Below are 17,298 nucleotides of genomic sequence, written 5' to 3' on the forward strand. Positions count from 1 at the left end.
GTGTGCCACCACCTTTCAACTGGGGGTGTTTCTCTCTCTCTCTCTCTCTCTCTCTCTCTCTCTCTCTCTCTCTCTCTCTCTCTCTCTCTCTCTCTCTCTCTCTCTCTCTCTCTCTCATTTGGTTTTGGGAGACAGGGTTTCTCTGTAACTTTGGTACCTGTCCTGGAACTAGCTCTTGCTTGTAGACCAGGCTGGCCTCTCCTCAAACTCACAGAGATCCTCCTGCCTCTGCCTCCTGAGTGCTGGGATTAAAGGCCGGTGCCACCACCACCCAATTTAGGGATGCTGTCTTAAATAACTGACTCCCTACACATTACCCATCAGGCCCCTAGTGATCCGTGAGTCTGGGGAAGTGATTTGGGCAACTCCCTTCAGGACTTGTGGAATCTGAGCCTGTGAGATGGCTCAGCAGGTAAAGGTGCCTGGTGCAAGCCTGATGACCCAAATTCAACCCTCAGACCCACATTATGGAAAGAATCGGTTTCAACAAAGTCTCTGTTCTCCACACAAGTGTCAAGGAATCCCTACATATGCAGATGTAAAATACTTTAGGATGGCTTAGTGGTGAAGAGCAGTTCTTCCAGAGGACCTGAGTTCGGTGCCCAGCACCCACGAGGTGGTTCACAACCATCTCTAACTCCAGTCCCAAGGGATCTGATCCTCAAACTCACTCACTTCTGGCCTCCACAGGTACCAGGCATATATGTGATGCACAGACATATATGCAGGTAAAAGATGCCCATAAATATATTTTAAAAACCACACACACACACACACACATCTGAAGACTTGTGGAATTTTAGGGACCTGAGTCATGCAGGAAGCCCTGGGTTTGATTTGTGTGGTGGCACATGCCTGTATTTCCAGCACTTGAGAAGAAGAAGCAAGAGGATCAGAAGTTCAGTGTTATCCTCAGCTACATAGTTAGTTGCCCAGGCTAGCCTGGGCTACATGAAACCCTGTCTGCAACAAAAAGAAAAGAAGAAAAACGGGACATACAATTTCCAGAAACCTGGGACTGGGTGATAAGAGGTCCAACATGTCTCCTTCGTAATGAGTTGGGAATAGAATTTATACCCAGTGATCTGGAGGCAGTGGTCAGAATGCTGGCTCTGAGCATTAGGCAAAGACCCTCCATTCTGGGGACACTGAAGTCAGGAGAATCCCTAAGTCTGAGCTGGAGGATCTCCACCCTGGGGTGGACACTGTGATGCTCTGCAACATCCCAGGTGACCTCCAAAGAGTGCAAGTCACCAATACGTTCAACAGCAGCTCCAGCCAGAGGCAGCCCCAGAAGTATAGTTGGGGGGGCACAGCTTGCCTCCAGGTGTGGGGGTTCCTGAGGAGCCAGAAGAAAGAGTGCATCTGCTCTGTTAATTGAACCAGAGCCTAAGAAGGCTGGTCATGTTAGAACACACCTGTAATCTCAGCACTCAGGAGATGAACACAGGAAAATGGCAAGGCTAAGGGCAACCAGGGGTATGTAATGAGACCTCAGTTCTTTTACTTTTGTTGTTGTTCGTGTAGCCCTGGCTGTCCTAGAACTCACTCTGTAGACCAGGCTGGACTCAAACTCAGAGATCCACCTGCCTCTGTCTTCTGAGTGCTGGGATTAAAGTCATGCGCCACTACCACCAGGTGAGACCTCAGTTTTTTTGTTTGATTGTTTGTTTTTTGTTTTTGGAGACAGGGTTTTTCTGTAGCTTTGGTGCTTGTCCTGGAACTAGCTCTTGTAGACTAGGCTGGCCTCGAACTCACAGAGATCCTCCTGCCTTTGCCTCCTGAGTGCTGGGATTAAAGGCATGCGCCACCACCTGGCAGACCCCAGTTCTTAAAATGAAGTGATGGCTCAGTGGTTAAGAGCATTGGTTGTCCTTCCAGAGGATCAGGTTTGGTTCCCAGCATCCACATGGTGGCTAGCAACTGTCTTTAACTCCAGTTCCAGGGCATCTAATGCCTGTTTTTTACTTCTGTAGGAGCCAGGCATACACATGGTCATAGACATACATGCAGGCAAAACATCTATGCACATAAAATTAAAAATAAATCTAAAATACATGTTTAAAGGTGTGTGTGTGTGTGTGTGTGTGTGTGTGTGTGTAATGGATTAGAAAGAGCCAGTGCAGGACTGGGGGTGTGGCTTGTGTACAGGAAGCCCTGGGTTCACCCCCAGCGACACACAAACTAAACAGTGGTACACACTGTAATCTCACCACTGGGGAGGCGAAGGCCACAAGAGCATGGGTTAGAGTCCTCTTCAGCTACACGGAGTTTGAGGCCATCCCAGTCTACATGATGCCTTGTCTCAAAAAAATAAAAGGCTTGCGGGGCAGTGGTGGTGCGTGCCTTTAATCCCAGCAGTCAGGAGGTGGAGGCAGTGGATCTCTGTGAGTCAGAAGCTAGTCTGGTCGACAGGAGGAGTCCCCGGACAGAGGCTACACAGAGGAACCCTGTCTTGGGGAAAAACAAAAGACTTGCCTAACATGTATGAGGCTCTGCGTCAGTGCTCTCTTCCTATGGCTGGACTGACCCTTTCACAGCTGTCGCTACGACCACTGGAGTACATGGATATTTACGTTATGATTCTAATGGTAGCAAAATTAGTCATGAAGTAGCGATGAAAATAATTTTATGGTTGGGAGTCACACATGAGAACTGTCAAAGGGTCGTAACGTGAGGAAGGTTGAGAATCACTGCTCTAGGTTCAATCTCCAGTATTAGGGGAAACAAAAGAGAATCAGCCTTAAGACACAGACAAGAAACTTCAGGATGCAAAGGTCTTTTTCTGGACCATTCCAAATGCGTACCCAATCCCCACAACCCACTAAAAGTCCCAAACAAGGTTCCTCAGTGCCCTGGTAGGTTGCAGGTGAAGGTCAGTAGATGGGATCAGAGATATCTGTCATATATTCCCCATGGATAGTTTTCTCCCACTCCAGCAGCTGCGCCACCAAGCCCCGATTCGGACGCATGTTGTTTTTGCATTTCTTCACGTGGGCCCAGGACCTCTGTGAATGTAGAGATAAGGAAGATTTCAGGACAGGTGGTGGGACCCTTCTAGACCAGATCACAACCAGCTCAGTGGGATCAGGAGACATCTCCCCAGAAGCCCACATGACAGTTTAAGATAAGACGCTGGTACGGAGCTAGGGCGATAGCTCATGTGGTAGGGTATTTCCCAGGCAGGCAGGAGGAGCCATGTAAAAACGCTGTCTGCGGTGGCACACTTGCAATCCTGGTGCAGTGACGTGGAGACGGGATCCCTGAAGCTCAATGGCCTGCTAGTCTAGCCTAATTGTGGAGGAGAGAGAGAGAGAGAGAGAGAGAGAGAGAGAGAGAGAGAGAGAGAGAGAGAGAGAGAGAGAGAGAATACCAGGCCAATGAAAGAACTTGTCTCCAAGAAAATCAAAGGTGGATGATGCCTGAGGAGTGATAGCTGAAGCTGTCCTACGATTCCCGACACACACTCACATACACCTACACACCTGTGCACACACTCATAGGCACCTACACACACCCTCATGCACAATAACACGTGCACATACACACAAAAGGAAATTATAAATTATGTAAGTATTGAATGCAGATAAACTGGACTCAGTAAATAAAGCAGAGGTGCCAGAGGCTGGGATTAGGAGAGAACAGGAGGCTGTCAATCACTAGGCACAGAAGACCAGTTCTGCAAGAAGTAAACGTTTACAAGCTGGTTTTACAACCTGAATGTACTCACTGCTAAAGTACATATTTATAAGTCATTAAGTATGGGGGTGCGGCTTAATTGGCAGGGTGCTGGCCCCCTAAACCCATTACACACCTCAGCTCATAACACATGTGCTGGGACTCTCACAGGCAAAAGGGTCTCAGCCTGTCTCCTCTGGACTGGAAGTGTGCAGCACCTGCCAGGGCACACTTGGTGAGGGTCAGCGAGGCCATCCGTGTTCTTCCTGTTACCATGGGGCCCCGTGGAGAGTGTGTGGGTGCTGTGCCTGAGCCTGGGGCCTTGGGTCCCTGCTGTGCTATATGTAGCTGCGCAGCCCTAGAGAGAGCACCCAGACCTACCACACCTGAAAGAAGCTGGGGAGCATAGTGGTATTTAAGCTGCAGGGTCACTGTGAACACGCCATTACATAAAAAAGAATTAAAAGGGACATGCCAGTAGAATACAGTTATAACCCCAGCACGCAGGAAGCCAGGACAGGAAGGAGGATTATGAGTTCTCTGTAAGCCTGAATTCTACAGCCAGTTACAGCTGGGCCTAGGTTATTAATGAGTTCCAGGCCCACCATGAACTATGTAGCAAAATCTGTGTGATGCAGTGAACCCTATCTAAAACAAAACAAACAAACTACTGAATGCCAGCTAGAGGGATGGCTCCAAAGTTGCTGCTGCAATTGCTGCTCTTCCAAAGGACCCAGGTTCAATTCCCAGGGCTCATATGGTAGCTCACAGTGGGCAGAACTCCAGTTCCAGAGGATCTGACTCCCCTTTTGGTCTCCATAGGTACTGCATGCATGTTGTACATAGACACACAGAGAAACACCAGTGCACATAAAATAAAAATAAGCAAATTTTAAAAAAACAAAAATAAACATATTTGTTATTATCATGTGTGTGCATGCTAGGTATGGGGGGGTACACATGCCACTGCACACTTGGGAGGTCAGTTACATGCTATATATGGGGAGTGCACATCACTGCACACTTGGGAGGTCAGCTATGCATTCAACAGTGAGCAGAGCTACAGCATGCATGCATCACCAAGCAGAACTGCAGTATGCATACATCACCGAGCAGAGATGCAGTATGCATTCAACAGTGAGCAGAGCTACAGTATGCATGCATCACCAAAAAGAGATGCAGTATGCATGCACCACTGAACAGAGCTGCAGTATTCATGCATCACTGAGTTCAGCTGCAGCCATCACTCCACACCTCCTGACAGTGATACAATGTGGCCAGCTGTTTCAAGTTCCTGCTGCCTTAAACCCTCTCCCCCCCATGATTGTGGATTATGACCTAGAACTGTGGGCTAGAATTAACCCTTTCTCCCTTAAACTGATTTTGTGGAGTATTTTGTTACAACAAAAGAAGAAACTAGGGGCTGAAGAAACTGCTCCCCAACTAAAAACAGCCTAGGCTGCTCTTACAGAGGGCTGGAGCTGAGTTCCTGGCACCCATGCTGGGTTGCACAAGGCTGTTTATAACTCCACCTCCAGAGGATCTGATACACAGAGAAAGAGACAGAGAGAGTTAAAGATAAAATAAATCTAAATAATAAATCTAATAATAATAATACAAATAATAATCTAAAAATAAATCTAAAGAACAAACAAATAAATGACTAAGACAAGGGCCATACAGTTGGCTGTCATCCCGAACCCAGACTGGCTGAGCCCGACAGCCTGAAGCTGCTAGTCCTTACTCTTGAGTGCTGTGAGCTGGGTAACATCCAAGCTTTGGAGTTCTCCTCCCTGTTAAAACTAAGACCTTATGGTAGTGCTCCTGTCCTAAGTATGCCCAGATCCAGCTCGGACCCCATCATAGGATATTTATGGCCCATGGAACAATACTTATTGTTTGTTTTGTTTTTGTTTTTCGAGACAGGGCTTCTCTATGTATCCCTGGCTGTCCTAGAATTCACTCTGTAGACCAGGCTGGCCTTGAATTCACAGAGATCCACCTGCCTCTCCCTCCCAAGTGCTGTGACTAAAGGCATGTGCCACACCACCCAGAAGAACATATACTTTTTAAAGACAGGATATCATGTAGCCAGGGTAGCCTCAAACTTGCTCCTTAATTGAAAAAGACCTTGAACGACTGATTCTCCTGCCTCCCTCTCTAGTCATAGTCCCAAGATTACAGGCCTGCTCCAATATACTCTCTTTAAGTGTTGATGGGGACTGAACCTACAGCCTTTGTCTGTTTGAGACAGGATCTCAATGTATGGCCCTGGCTGTCCCGGGATTCACTTTGTAGACCAGACTAGCCTCAGACTCACAGACCTCTACCGGCCTATGCCTCTTGAGTGCTGGGATTAAAGGTATAAATTACCATGCCTGGCTTGGACCCAGAGCCTTTTGCAAGCCAGGTGAGTACTCTACCAACTGAGCACCAGTACCAGCCCCACAACACATACCTTCAAGGTCTCCTCATTATAATGCATGAGGAAGGCCACCACAGCAGCACTGCTGCGACTGATGCCCTGGGTGGAAAAGACCAGGATGACAGAGCGGAGCCGGAGGTGAAGTTCTGCAAAGGAAGGAAGCAAGAGGGCTGTGCATGGCACTCTTCCCTGGGGACCTCAGTGGCCATCAAGAGACCAGCCTTGCCAGCCTAGCAGTGCAGGCCTGGAATCTAGATGTTCAGAGGCTAAAAAGAAGAAGAAAGATTGAAAGTTTAAGGCCAGCCTAAGAACCCAGGGAGATGCTGTCAAAGTAAAAGATAAAAAGAGGACAGGGTGAGGGTATCCTAGAATCCCCCAGTGAGGGGCTGGGGTGTGGCTTAGAGGTAGAGCACTTACCTAGCATATGTTCCACCCTGGTTGCATTCTTAAAGTCGAAAAAAATAGAAGGTGAAAGTGGTGAACTGCTGGACAAATAAGGGGTGGAGGAGGCTACTACTCCTCTACTCCCAGCCATCCAAGCAGCAGCTTGGGCTGGGGGCCAAGTTGGTGCCATGCTGGCAGCCAAGACTCCTGACCCAACTCAGCCTTGCTCTACCAGAAATCTTGGTTTTCCTGGTCAGCTCTGAGCCTTGGGTCTAATAGAAAGATCTGCCCTTGTTGTGTTAAGCAGCTGAAGAGCATTGCTATGCCAAGTAGGAAGTCAGAGCAGAGCCAAGACGACACATGAAGGACGATGGGAATCAGAGCTGGATGGTTTGGGTTATCTTCCTCCCCTGTGGCAGCTTGAATGTAAGTGGCCCCCACAGTCTCATAAGGAGTGGCACTATTAGGATGTGTGGCCTTCTTGGAGTGGGTATGACCTCGTTAGAGGAAGTGTGTCACTGTGGGGGCAGGCTTTGAGGGATACTGCCCAGTGTGCCAGTTGACTTCCTGTTGCCTGCCTATCAAGCTGTAAGGACTCTCAGTTCCAGCATCATGTTGGGCTACACACCGCTGTGCTCCCCATCATGATGATAATGGAGTGAACCTCTGAAACAGGAAGCGAGCTACCCCAATTAGATGTTTTCGTTACTAGAGTTGCCATGGTCATGGTGTCTCTTCACAGCAATAGTAACCCTAACTAAGACAGTCCCTTACCCGACTCTACTGACTAGCACTGAACACAGAAATAGAAAAAAAAAAGCATTTCTGAGGTCCCAGACACCACAGAGAAGCAGGCACCCAAAACATGGTGCACCCATGTTTGGCCAGTATCTTCACTGTAGGACTGGCTCAGCAGGACATGGCCGTGCAGCTGAGGGAAGAGCAGGACAAGCAGGCGTCGTGTGGTGCTGCCACTGGATGCCGCCCCTCAGCTGCTCACTGCACACAACTGGGGGCTTTGGAGCAGCTGGATGCGCTAGATTTTGTACTTCCCCAAGTCCTGGGATAGACTTGTGAGCACAAAAAGGGTGCTCCCCATCTGGAAGTTTTCCTTACCCATGAAGTGACAGATGTGACGGAAAGAGCTGAAAAGGCTGGAATATGAAGTATCCTCAATCTTGATATGCAAGAGTTTGTCTGCATCGCCTACAAAACTGAAGGAAGGCAGCGTGGTGTTAAGTATCCATTTCCTGCTTGGTTGGACCATTCCTTCCAGAAGGGAGACTTCTTAAGACTCAAAAAATAAAGGAAACTTCCAAGTCTCAGGAACTGAGAAACCTGCAAACCCCAGCAACTTTCTGAAACTTACAAGGTTCACAAGGCCCATCCCCAAGCTATATGGGCAGTAACAAGTGCAGGTGAGAGGGGACTCTCTGGCCTGAGGAGCTGTCTTAGTCACAGCTATCATGAATCCTGACTCAGCTCCCTGTGAGTCGTAATCTCCCTACACATGCACCTGTTAAGAAGCCACAGTAAACTCACTGGTTCTCTATGCTGAACTTCGGTGTCCTTGTTTTTAGTCTGTCATCAGTGTCCTACCTGGGGTAAAGAGATGCTGCTTTCTGGACATCACCCCAGAAAAAGTCAGCCAGCCCCACTGGTGTCCCTTGTCCACAGCACAGAAACCACAAGGGAATGATTGGGAGCTGACACAAGGATGATAGGGAGTAGTAGAAACATTACCTGGGGGCTGGGGAGATGGCTCAGTTGATACAGGGCTTGCTAGGCAAACATCAGGACATGAATTTGATTCCCCAGTCCCCATAGAAAAAGCAGGTTTGGTGGCCTGCACTTGTAATCCCAGCACTGGGAAGTGGAGGCAAATGGATTCCTGGCCTCATTGGCTAGCCGGTTTAGCCTACTTGGTGAATTCTAGGCTAGTAAGAGGCCCTGTCTTTTAAAATATGTGGACAGTTCCTGCAGAATGACACTGGAGGTCGTCATCTGGCCTGTGCGTACAGTAACACACATGCACATACACAGAGAGAATGCCTGACAGAAGACACCTGCCAAGAACCCCCCAGTGAGGGGCTGGGGTGTGGCTTAGTGGTAGAGCCCCTGCCTAGAATCCCCCAGTGAGGGGCTGGGGTGTGGCTCAGTGGTAGAGCACCTGCCTAGAATCCCCCAGTGAGGGACTGGGGTGTAGCTCAGTGGTAGAGCGCATTCTGCTGGAATTTTCCAGTGAAGGAATGGGACTGGCTCAAAAGAAGAACATTTGTCCAGTGTGTGAGAGATCTGGGTTTAATCTCTAATAATGAAGGAAAAAACAGCCACAACAAACTATGGCAGTAGGAAACATATATAAATTAATGACTCTTACCCTAAAATAAAAACCATGAGCTGGGGAGACCCAGCCAGCAAAATGCCTACTGCACAAGTGTGAGGACCTGTGTTACAATCCCCAGCATCTGCATAAAAAGCTGGGTTAATAGGGGCACACGTCTGTAAATCTAGGGCTGGGGGCACCGAGACAGATACTCCTCAGATACACCTCAGTGGAGAGCTTGACAGTGGTGGCTCACGTCTTTAACCTCAGCATTCAGGAGGCAGAGGATCTCTGTGAGTTCGAGGTCAGCATGGTGTACACAGCAAGTACTACACAAAGAAACCCTATCTCAAAAATCTGAAAGCAAATAAATAAATAGAGACTGGCAGAGGAAGGCACCCAACATCAACCCATGGTCCCCATATGCATAGGCCCATGCATGTGTGCGCGCACGCGTGCACACACACAGACACACACACGTATCACCTTTACTTACTAGGGTGTTGCCTCCATGGAAACATTGACATGGGCTTTAATTTTCAAATCCTTGTGAATCTTAGCATTGCAGGCTTGACTGAATTTGCCCAGGAAGATCTTGCCTGGAATTATCTCAGCAGGGTATGGCTGGAAGGCATCCAGTTCCTGGAAGGGGGAGGAAGAAGGCTGCCGCAGGTACACCACAGAAGAGAAGGGGAGGTCCATCCCTGGAGGGGTAGCTCTGAAGGTGACCTCAGAAGGGCAGCCCCAGAGCAGTGAAGGAGACGGGAGCTTGAGTTTCAAATACATCGACAACAAATACCTCCCATAAAAAGTACGAGGCTGGGGTGTAAACAAGGACTGACCCACAGCATCACAGTACATGAACGAGTCTCCACACTGACACCCCGTGCCCTCATGGTACCGGTTTGTATCTGGTCATGCACACAAGGGTTGGCACTGACAATCTGTAGCCCAAAACTTGTCCAGTTGAGGTTGGTGCCTGCTGCCAAGCAACTTGAATTTAATCCTTGTGCCCCACATGTTTAAAGAAGACAATCTGATTTCTAAATGTGCATCACGGCACTTGTAAGCACTCATGTACACACACAGAGCACAACACAAACAAATGTAATCAGAAAAAAAGACTAGAAAAGAAAAGGTTTATCATGACTCTCAGTTTTAGAGAGATTTTAATCCATCATAGTGGGGAAGCCGCAGTGGTGGGGTCCTGTTTATGGCAGTAAGGAAAGCTGCCCACCCCAGGACCTACTTCCACCTGCTGGACTTCATCTCCTAAAGGCTTTGTGACTGTCTAGGAGGGATTCTGACTGGGGAAAACTGTTCAAGGCTATGGAGAACATTTCAGAGTCAACTCTGGCACTGTCTGATTTAACATACTGCCCCCCAAAACCACACCCTCTCTAGCTCCTCATGCTTGGCCTCTCCATAATGTGTTAACTCTGAATTTGTCATTATGGACTGAACTCCCCAGTTGTTCCGGGCTCATTTCTCCACTCTCCCCTTTCTCCTATGTCCTCTCTCCCTATCTTCTCTCTTTCTGCCTCCGCTTACCTGTCAGTCTCCAGCCTCACTTCCTGGTAGTGAATGCTCATCCTCTTGCCTCACCTGGGGCATCCAGATGATCTTCTGGGTCCGGAAGAAGTGGTACAGGCCAGAGAAGCACTCGTAGCCTCCTCTGAGGACATAGACAGGTTGGCGGGTAAAGAGGGTGAGAATCTGTCCAAATTCCACAGCAGGTCCAGGTAAGAGTTCTACAGGTGGGGACCAAAGAGATATACAAGGTGTTTTAGCATTTAGTGTTAGAATGGATAGCACTTCCATCTAAAAACCAATTACTTAGAAATCCAAGTAAAGGAGCACATCAAATAAAATTAGGAAACAATACCTGAGTCAAGTATAGAGAAGAAAGTTATAAATGGAATCTTACTTGTTTTTAAAAATTTTTAAATTGTTTATGGGTTTATGGGTGTTTCACCTGCATGCATGTCTGCGTACCACATGTGTGCAGTGCCTGCAAAAGTCAGAACAGGGCAAGGGATCCTCAGGAACTGGAGTTATAGACAGTGTGAGCAAGTATTTGGGTGCTGGGAATCAAACCCAGGTCCTCTGGAAAGAGCAACCAGTGCTCTTAATCACTGAGTCATCTCTCCAGTCTTGGATTATTGATTATTTTTAATTATGTATATATGTGTGTGTTTGTGGGTTTAGGCACACGAGTGCAGGTACCCATGGAAGCCAGTAGAGGGCACCTGATCCCCAGGATCTGGAGTTACAAGTGGTTGTGAGCCACCCGACACAGGTTCTGGGAACTGAACTCAGGTCCTCTATGAGAGCAATATGTGTGCTTAAACAATGATACTTTGTTATAACTGAATAATATTCCATTCTGTGGATGTACTGCATTTTGTTTCATCCATTCATTGGCTTATTAAGACATCTGTACTGAGGTCAGGCAGTGGTGGTGCACACCTTTAATCCCAACACTCAGAAGGCAGAGGCAGGTGGATCTGAGTTTGAGGCCAGCCTGGTCTACAGAGCAAGTTCCAGGACATCCAGGGCTATATGAGAAATCCTGTCTCAAAAATCAAAAACAAAACAAAACAAAAAAGCCATCTGTGCTGTTCCCACTGTGGGCTATTATGAACAAGGTACAAGCCTTTGTGTGGTGTGCTCTCATTCCCTTGGAGTATATACCCTAACCCTCTGAGGAATCACCATTGTTTTCTTTTTTTTAATTATTTATTATGTATACAATATTCTGTCTGTGTATATGTCTGCAGGCCAGAAGGGGGCACCAGACCTCATTACAGATGGTTGTGAGCCACCATGTGGTTGCTGGGAATTGAACTCAAGACCTTTGGAAGAGCAGGCAATGCTCTTAACCACTGAGCCATCTCTCCAGCCCCACCATTGCTTTCTTTACACTAGACCTTTTTATATTCTGTTCTTATACTTGTGTTTTGTTCAGGTTAGTTTTGTTGTTGCTGTTGGTTTGTTTTGTTTTGTTTTGTTTTGTTTTTCAAGACAGGGTTTTTCTGTGTAGCCCTGGCTGTCCTGGAACTCATTCTGTAGACCAGGCTGACCTCCAACTCACAGAGATCCGCCTGCCTCTGTGTCCCGAGTGCTGGGACTGAAGGTGTGTGACACAAGTGTCTGGATTTGGCTTAGTTTTTAATTTTTATAAGATTTATTTTCTTTTTAATGGTGTGTGTGCATGCATGTGTGCATGTGTGTATGTGTGTGTGTGTGTGTGCAGGCCTGCACATGTGCTACAGTGTACACATGGAGATGAAAAGCCAAGCTTTAGGAGTTGGCTCTCTCCTGCCCCATTTTGGGATCCAGAGATGGAGCTCAGCTTGTGGGTTTGTTCATAGCACTTTCTACTGTTTTCCTGACTCTGATTTAATTTTGTTTTCTGAGTTGGGGTCTCCTCTGAAGCAGAGCTCTGCCGAGAACTCACTACAGAGCCCAGATTTGCCTTTGAAACTGTGGCCAGTCATGAACCACTGTCCCAGGCCCTTTTACACTGTGTTCAGTGGTGTATAACGGTTCTGGTGTCTCCACATTCTCATCAACATTTGTTATTATCTGTCTTTTTTATTATGCCCACCCTAGAGACTGTGAAGTAACATCCTCTTGTAGTTTGGTCTTGTTTGTGAGATGAGGTCTATGTAGCTCAGTCTGCCTGGAACTCATTAACTTCATTATCCTCCTGACTCAGCCTCCTGAGTGTGTCACTGTGCCTGGCTACAGAGAGAAGTAAATGTGTCATATGTGGAAATCAGTCATGTAGCAAGAGTCTATTCCCTTCTTCTACCATGTGGGTCCCAGGGTCATCTCACTGATCCTCTTTTGATGGTCTGATATAAATTTAGACCTTCAACTCTTTCCTGAATATACAACAATTAATATTCATCATCCACTTGTCTGGACACTGCGGAGACATCGATGGATGCAAATGTGAGGGTGTTTCCAGGAAGAATCACCCGAGGACGGAAGATCTATCGTGAGTGTGGTGGCACCATTCCATGGGCTGGGTGCTGGGACAGACAAAAAGAGGAAATGGAGGGTCAGTGAGATGCAGAGGGTCCAGGTGTTTGCTGCCAAACCAGAGGACCTGAATTCCACCTCTGGAAGCCACAGGGTGGGAGAGAACCAACTCCTGCCCACTGTCCTCTGACTTTCACATGCACATCACAGCACGCGTGTCCATCCCCTACGTGCACACACACGTGAGGTGGTGCGGCGAACCCCCCTGGCCAGCAGGGAAGAACGACCACCGAGTCAAGGATTCTTCTCCTATCACGCTTTATTGGAGCCTCTTGGTTGTTGGGAGAGCAGGAAGCGAGGGGCCCCCAGCACCAAACGGCAGCTGCTTATATAGGGAGAGTGGACACGGGTCATGCCTGAGGGAGGTTCTGTCTAGAGCCTTGCCTAATATGGAGTTGTTTACTCGGCCCTGCAGGGGCTCAGCGCCATCTTGTGATGGTGGCCGGCAAATCGGCTCCCTGCAGTTCCCCCTTTTAGTTTTTATAGCAAAGTAGGCAACAAGGGGTCTTATTCCCGTTCTGGCTCCCACCTCATGATGTGGGGGCCGATCAAGGGAGGCCCAGGCTCGTGGTACTCCTTCTCCTGTGCAATGGGACAAACCCCTAGGAGGTGCAAAGGCAGTACCTCAAGCGTTGTCTCAGCATACCTTCCCTGGTGCAATGGGAACAAGCCCTACAGGGGTGCAAAGGCTATGCAGGACAGACAAATGCCTACTGGTTCTTAAGAACCGATAACCATATTTGGGGAGAGTCACCACACTCCAAGGCAGCTAAGGCCTGTAGGACAGCAACCTTATCTCTATTCGTTTGGGCTCGAAGACGGCAAATCAGCCACAAGCAGACCATGCATCCTCCCAGACAGCATGCCAGAAATATCCCAACCACCACCCATTCCTTAAAAAAGGAGAAAGCGGAAGTATAGCCAGTCAGAAATCTGTTTAAGGGTGATGGGCTGGACACGAGTATTATTTAGGATAGTGATCTGGAACAATTGATTCTGGAGAAACAGCTCTGCTTTCCGCGACCAGTCCCCCAATTCTTCATGACTCATTCCTGGAATTGTTAAAGATAAGAGAAGTAATGCACACATGTTTCTGATAGGAGACACATTCGATCTGGACCAGACGGGTCAATTTATCCACCCGAGTCTGCACATAATCTATGCTCTGATTGGCAGCTATTATGCCAGAAAGGATACGATTGTTGATTTTATTCTGGGTTTCTAATGCATCAGCTGTCCTTGAAACCACATCGTTAATTGTGGTCGCCGTTTGTACCTGATTAACCATGGCTATGAACTCTTATATTTTTGGTTGTGAGCCTAGCCTTTAACGGCTGAGCCATCTCTCCAGCCCCGTGACTCTGATATGCTACCAGAAACATTAAGGAGCCAAGTCTTAGTTAATTGTAGCGTCGCCAGGGCTGAGATGTCCACCGTGGCTCCTACTTCATTAGAGAGCAACCATTGATACCAGGACCATCCTGATCAGATAGTAGAATCTTGATTAGACTGATTATAAAGGTATTGGTGACGCCCTAAAACGAGTGGCATTTTTAGGAGTGGATGCACCTCCCAACGGTACCATGGACTCCACTCTCATGGCCAAGGTGGTAGCATTGCTGGGCCCTCCTCACCCTGAGGTGGCACCCTGAGTCACCTGGGCTAATGCTGCGCCCAGGGACCCTATCCTAACTTTACTCTGCATCAGGGGATCCATCTAATTGGTCAAGTTCTTGCGTAAAAGCCTTATGCAGGATCCCTTCCCCTCAAGGGAGAAGCATAGAGTCCCATTTAGGGCTATCTTTGTAGCATTAAACAACTCCTGTTTAGCGTCTGAGTTAGGCAGACAGGATGCCTCCAGATCGCAGGAGGTGGAAAACAGTATGGGCAATATGGAGGAATTAGCATGAACAGGCATTGGCATGGGCCAGGCCTTCGTTACCGCCCATAACGTTATTGGACTCGCGTTCAGCAGGGCTGTCTTCATTGCCAGGATCAGCATCCATGTTGTTGCAGCCCTCATCTTCAGCTGTTGGTCTCAGGCTCCTTGTCAGCCGTGTCGGTACCCAATGAGGGACTTCTTGACTCTGTGGGAAAACACAAACAGCTCCCCCGGATCCCGCAATGACTGGATCCGGTCCATACCATTTATTATCCAACACATCTTTCCACATAACAGATACTCCCTTATCTTCGGGGGTCATGTTAGCATGTCTATCAGCCGCTGTTCGGCCTTGACCATCAAAAATTAAAAAATTAAATGTAAAAAATGCCAAGGCAATTCTATCCCTGGGGGATGCTGTTTCTGCTATTCCCCCTTTTTGTTTTGTTAGAATATCTTTGAGGCTTCTGTTAGCCCTTTTAATAATCCCCTGGCCTTGGGGATTATATTTTTTATATTATATATATTATATTTATATTTTATATATTTTATTATATTATATTATTTTATTTTATATTTTATTATATTATATTATATTATATTTTATATTTTATTTTATTATATTTTATTATATTTTATTTTATATTTCATTATATTTTATTATATTTTATTTTTCTCTGTCCAAGGGCTCTCTTTGGCCCATTTTCCTGGACTTAACTTTTGGATCCTTTTTCTTTTTCCTTTTCTTTTTCTTTTTCCTCTTCTTTTTTTTCTTTTAGGCCTATCCAAGTCTCCCCCTTTTGATTCCGATTCTGATAAGTTGTCCTGGTGTGTCATTAATGCCTCTCTACCTTTTCTAACAAGATCTGCATTATCACCCTCCCGTAAGCAGTTGCCTATTCTTTCCTCATATTTAGCTCTTTCCAAGTCCTGTCCTAATTTTTCCCATGAAGGCAAGGTGAAATCCCCAGAGACCGCGAACCACGGTGCTTTCTGGTCAATGTCCTTTACGACCGTTATCAATCTTCCTTAATGTGCACTTATGCACGGGCGCCCTACCGGGGAGCCGCTTAATTTACGGCAGTCTTACTTCCCCCTCAGAGAAAAGCCGTTTTATCTACAACGGACTTACTTTCGATTCTGACTAGGCGCTGTCACAATAACAAAGGCACTCTCTTGACCAGGCTTCTGGCAGCTCAATCAAAAACAACACAGGAACACACAGATCACAATTACCACAAAAACTAGGCAGAACACTTCAGGGCTCAACTCCAGCAATCATCATTTTTTTTTTGGAGACTTGCTTACCGACGTCGCCGCCCCGCGTGTGGAGTTCTGGATCCTTTTTGGCCCCTCGCCCGGTGACCGAAAGATGTCCCGGCGTCCCGGGGTTCCGGCACCAGTTGCGGCGAACCCCCCTGGCCAGCAGGGAAGAACGACCACCGAGTCAAGGATTCTTCTCCTATCACGCTTTATTGGAGCCTCTTGGTTGTTGGGAGAGCAGGAAGCGAAGGGCCCCAAGCACTAAACGGCAGCTGCTTATATAGGGAGAGTGGACACGGGTCATGCCTGAGGGAGGTTCTGTCTAGAGCCTTGCCTAATATGGAGTTGTTTACTCGGCCCTGCAGGGGCTCAGCGCCATCTTGTGATGGTGGCCGGCAAATCGGCTCCCTGCAAGGTGGGTTAACTGGCAGAGCATAAATGCTCGTCCCTGCTCTCTGCTTTCTGGTTGGCCATGAATTGAACAGCCTCCTCCACTCCACTCCGATAGGCCATGATGCCAATGACTACAGACTGCACCCTCTGGAGCCATGAGCCAGAACCCGTCCCTGCTCTCTTAAGTTGGTCCTGTTAGCTCTTCTGACACAGCAGGAGCACGAAAGTCACTAATGGAGAGAGACCTCACACGGCTTTCACCGAGTGTCTGCGCCATCCTGCCTCAGCCAAGAACCCTCCCTGGCCCAGGAAAACTGGTCTACAGACCCTGAAGTCCATGAGCAGGAGAGGCCATTGGCTCTGTTCTCCAAACCGACCTCCCAGGACTGGGGAGATGGCTCAGTCAGGAGAGCATCACAAAAGCCTGAAAACCTGAGTTCCATCCCAGAATCCACATAAAAATGCCAGGCTTGCTCGTGTGTGCTGGTAATCACATCAACGATCCCATCAGTGCAAATGGACAGATCCCTGGAACTCCACGGCAGGACGGCCCAGCTGAACCGGTGAATTACACATAACAAGAGACTCAAAAAGTAAAGTGGGGCCAGGAAGATGGTTCAGTGTGTAAAGGTGATGGTCACCAAGCTAAATGACCAGAATTCCATCTCGAGACCTGTATGGTGGAAGGAGAGAACTGACTCCTGCTGACACCCACACAAGCTCTGGACACCGCCACTCTAAAAAACAACATAATTTACAAAACTTCTTAGAAGGAGAAGAGCACCCAAGGATCAACACCTAACGCTATCCTCCGGCCTCCTTAAATTCAAAGGAAAATCAACTAGGGAAAGAAAAATAAATGAGTTCGATTAAATAAACTGAACTGTTCTCAAAGAC

At 47.6% G+C, this 17,298-nt stretch overlaps 1 protein-coding gene across 5 annotated transcripts in view; it reads right to left on the reverse strand.

Moving 5' to 3' along the window:
• Positions 1–2,612: 2,612 nt before the first annotated feature.
• Styxl1 (serine/threonine/tyrosine interacting like 1) overlaps positions 2,613–17,298 on the reverse strand; it is a 32,043-nt gene continuing 17,357 nt past the window's right edge. For 4 of the 5 annotated variants that reach the window (XM_038346860.1, XM_038346861.1, XM_038346858.1 and 1 more), the window contains exons 5-9: positions 10,419–10,564; positions 9,310–9,455; positions 7,604–7,701; positions 6,137–6,249; positions 2,613–3,008 (exon numbers count right to left, since the gene is read on the reverse strand). In XM_038346860.1, the coding sequence (XP_038202788.1) occupies positions 2,877–3,008; positions 6,137–6,249; positions 7,604–7,701; positions 9,310–9,455; positions 10,419–10,564 (635 nt within the window). In that variant the 3' untranslated portion in view covers positions 2,613–2,876. The remainder of the gene's footprint in view (positions 3,009–6,136; positions 6,250–7,603; positions 7,702–9,309; positions 9,456–10,418; positions 10,565–17,298) is intronic. The other variant, XM_038346862.1, reaches the window with a different exon arrangement.

This window comes from Arvicola amphibius, chromosome 10 (genome assembly GCF_903992535.2).
Source record: "Arvicola amphibius chromosome 10, mArvAmp1.2, whole genome shotgun sequence".
Taxonomy (NCBI): Eukaryota; Metazoa; Chordata; class Mammalia; order Rodentia; family Cricetidae; genus Arvicola; species Arvicola amphibius.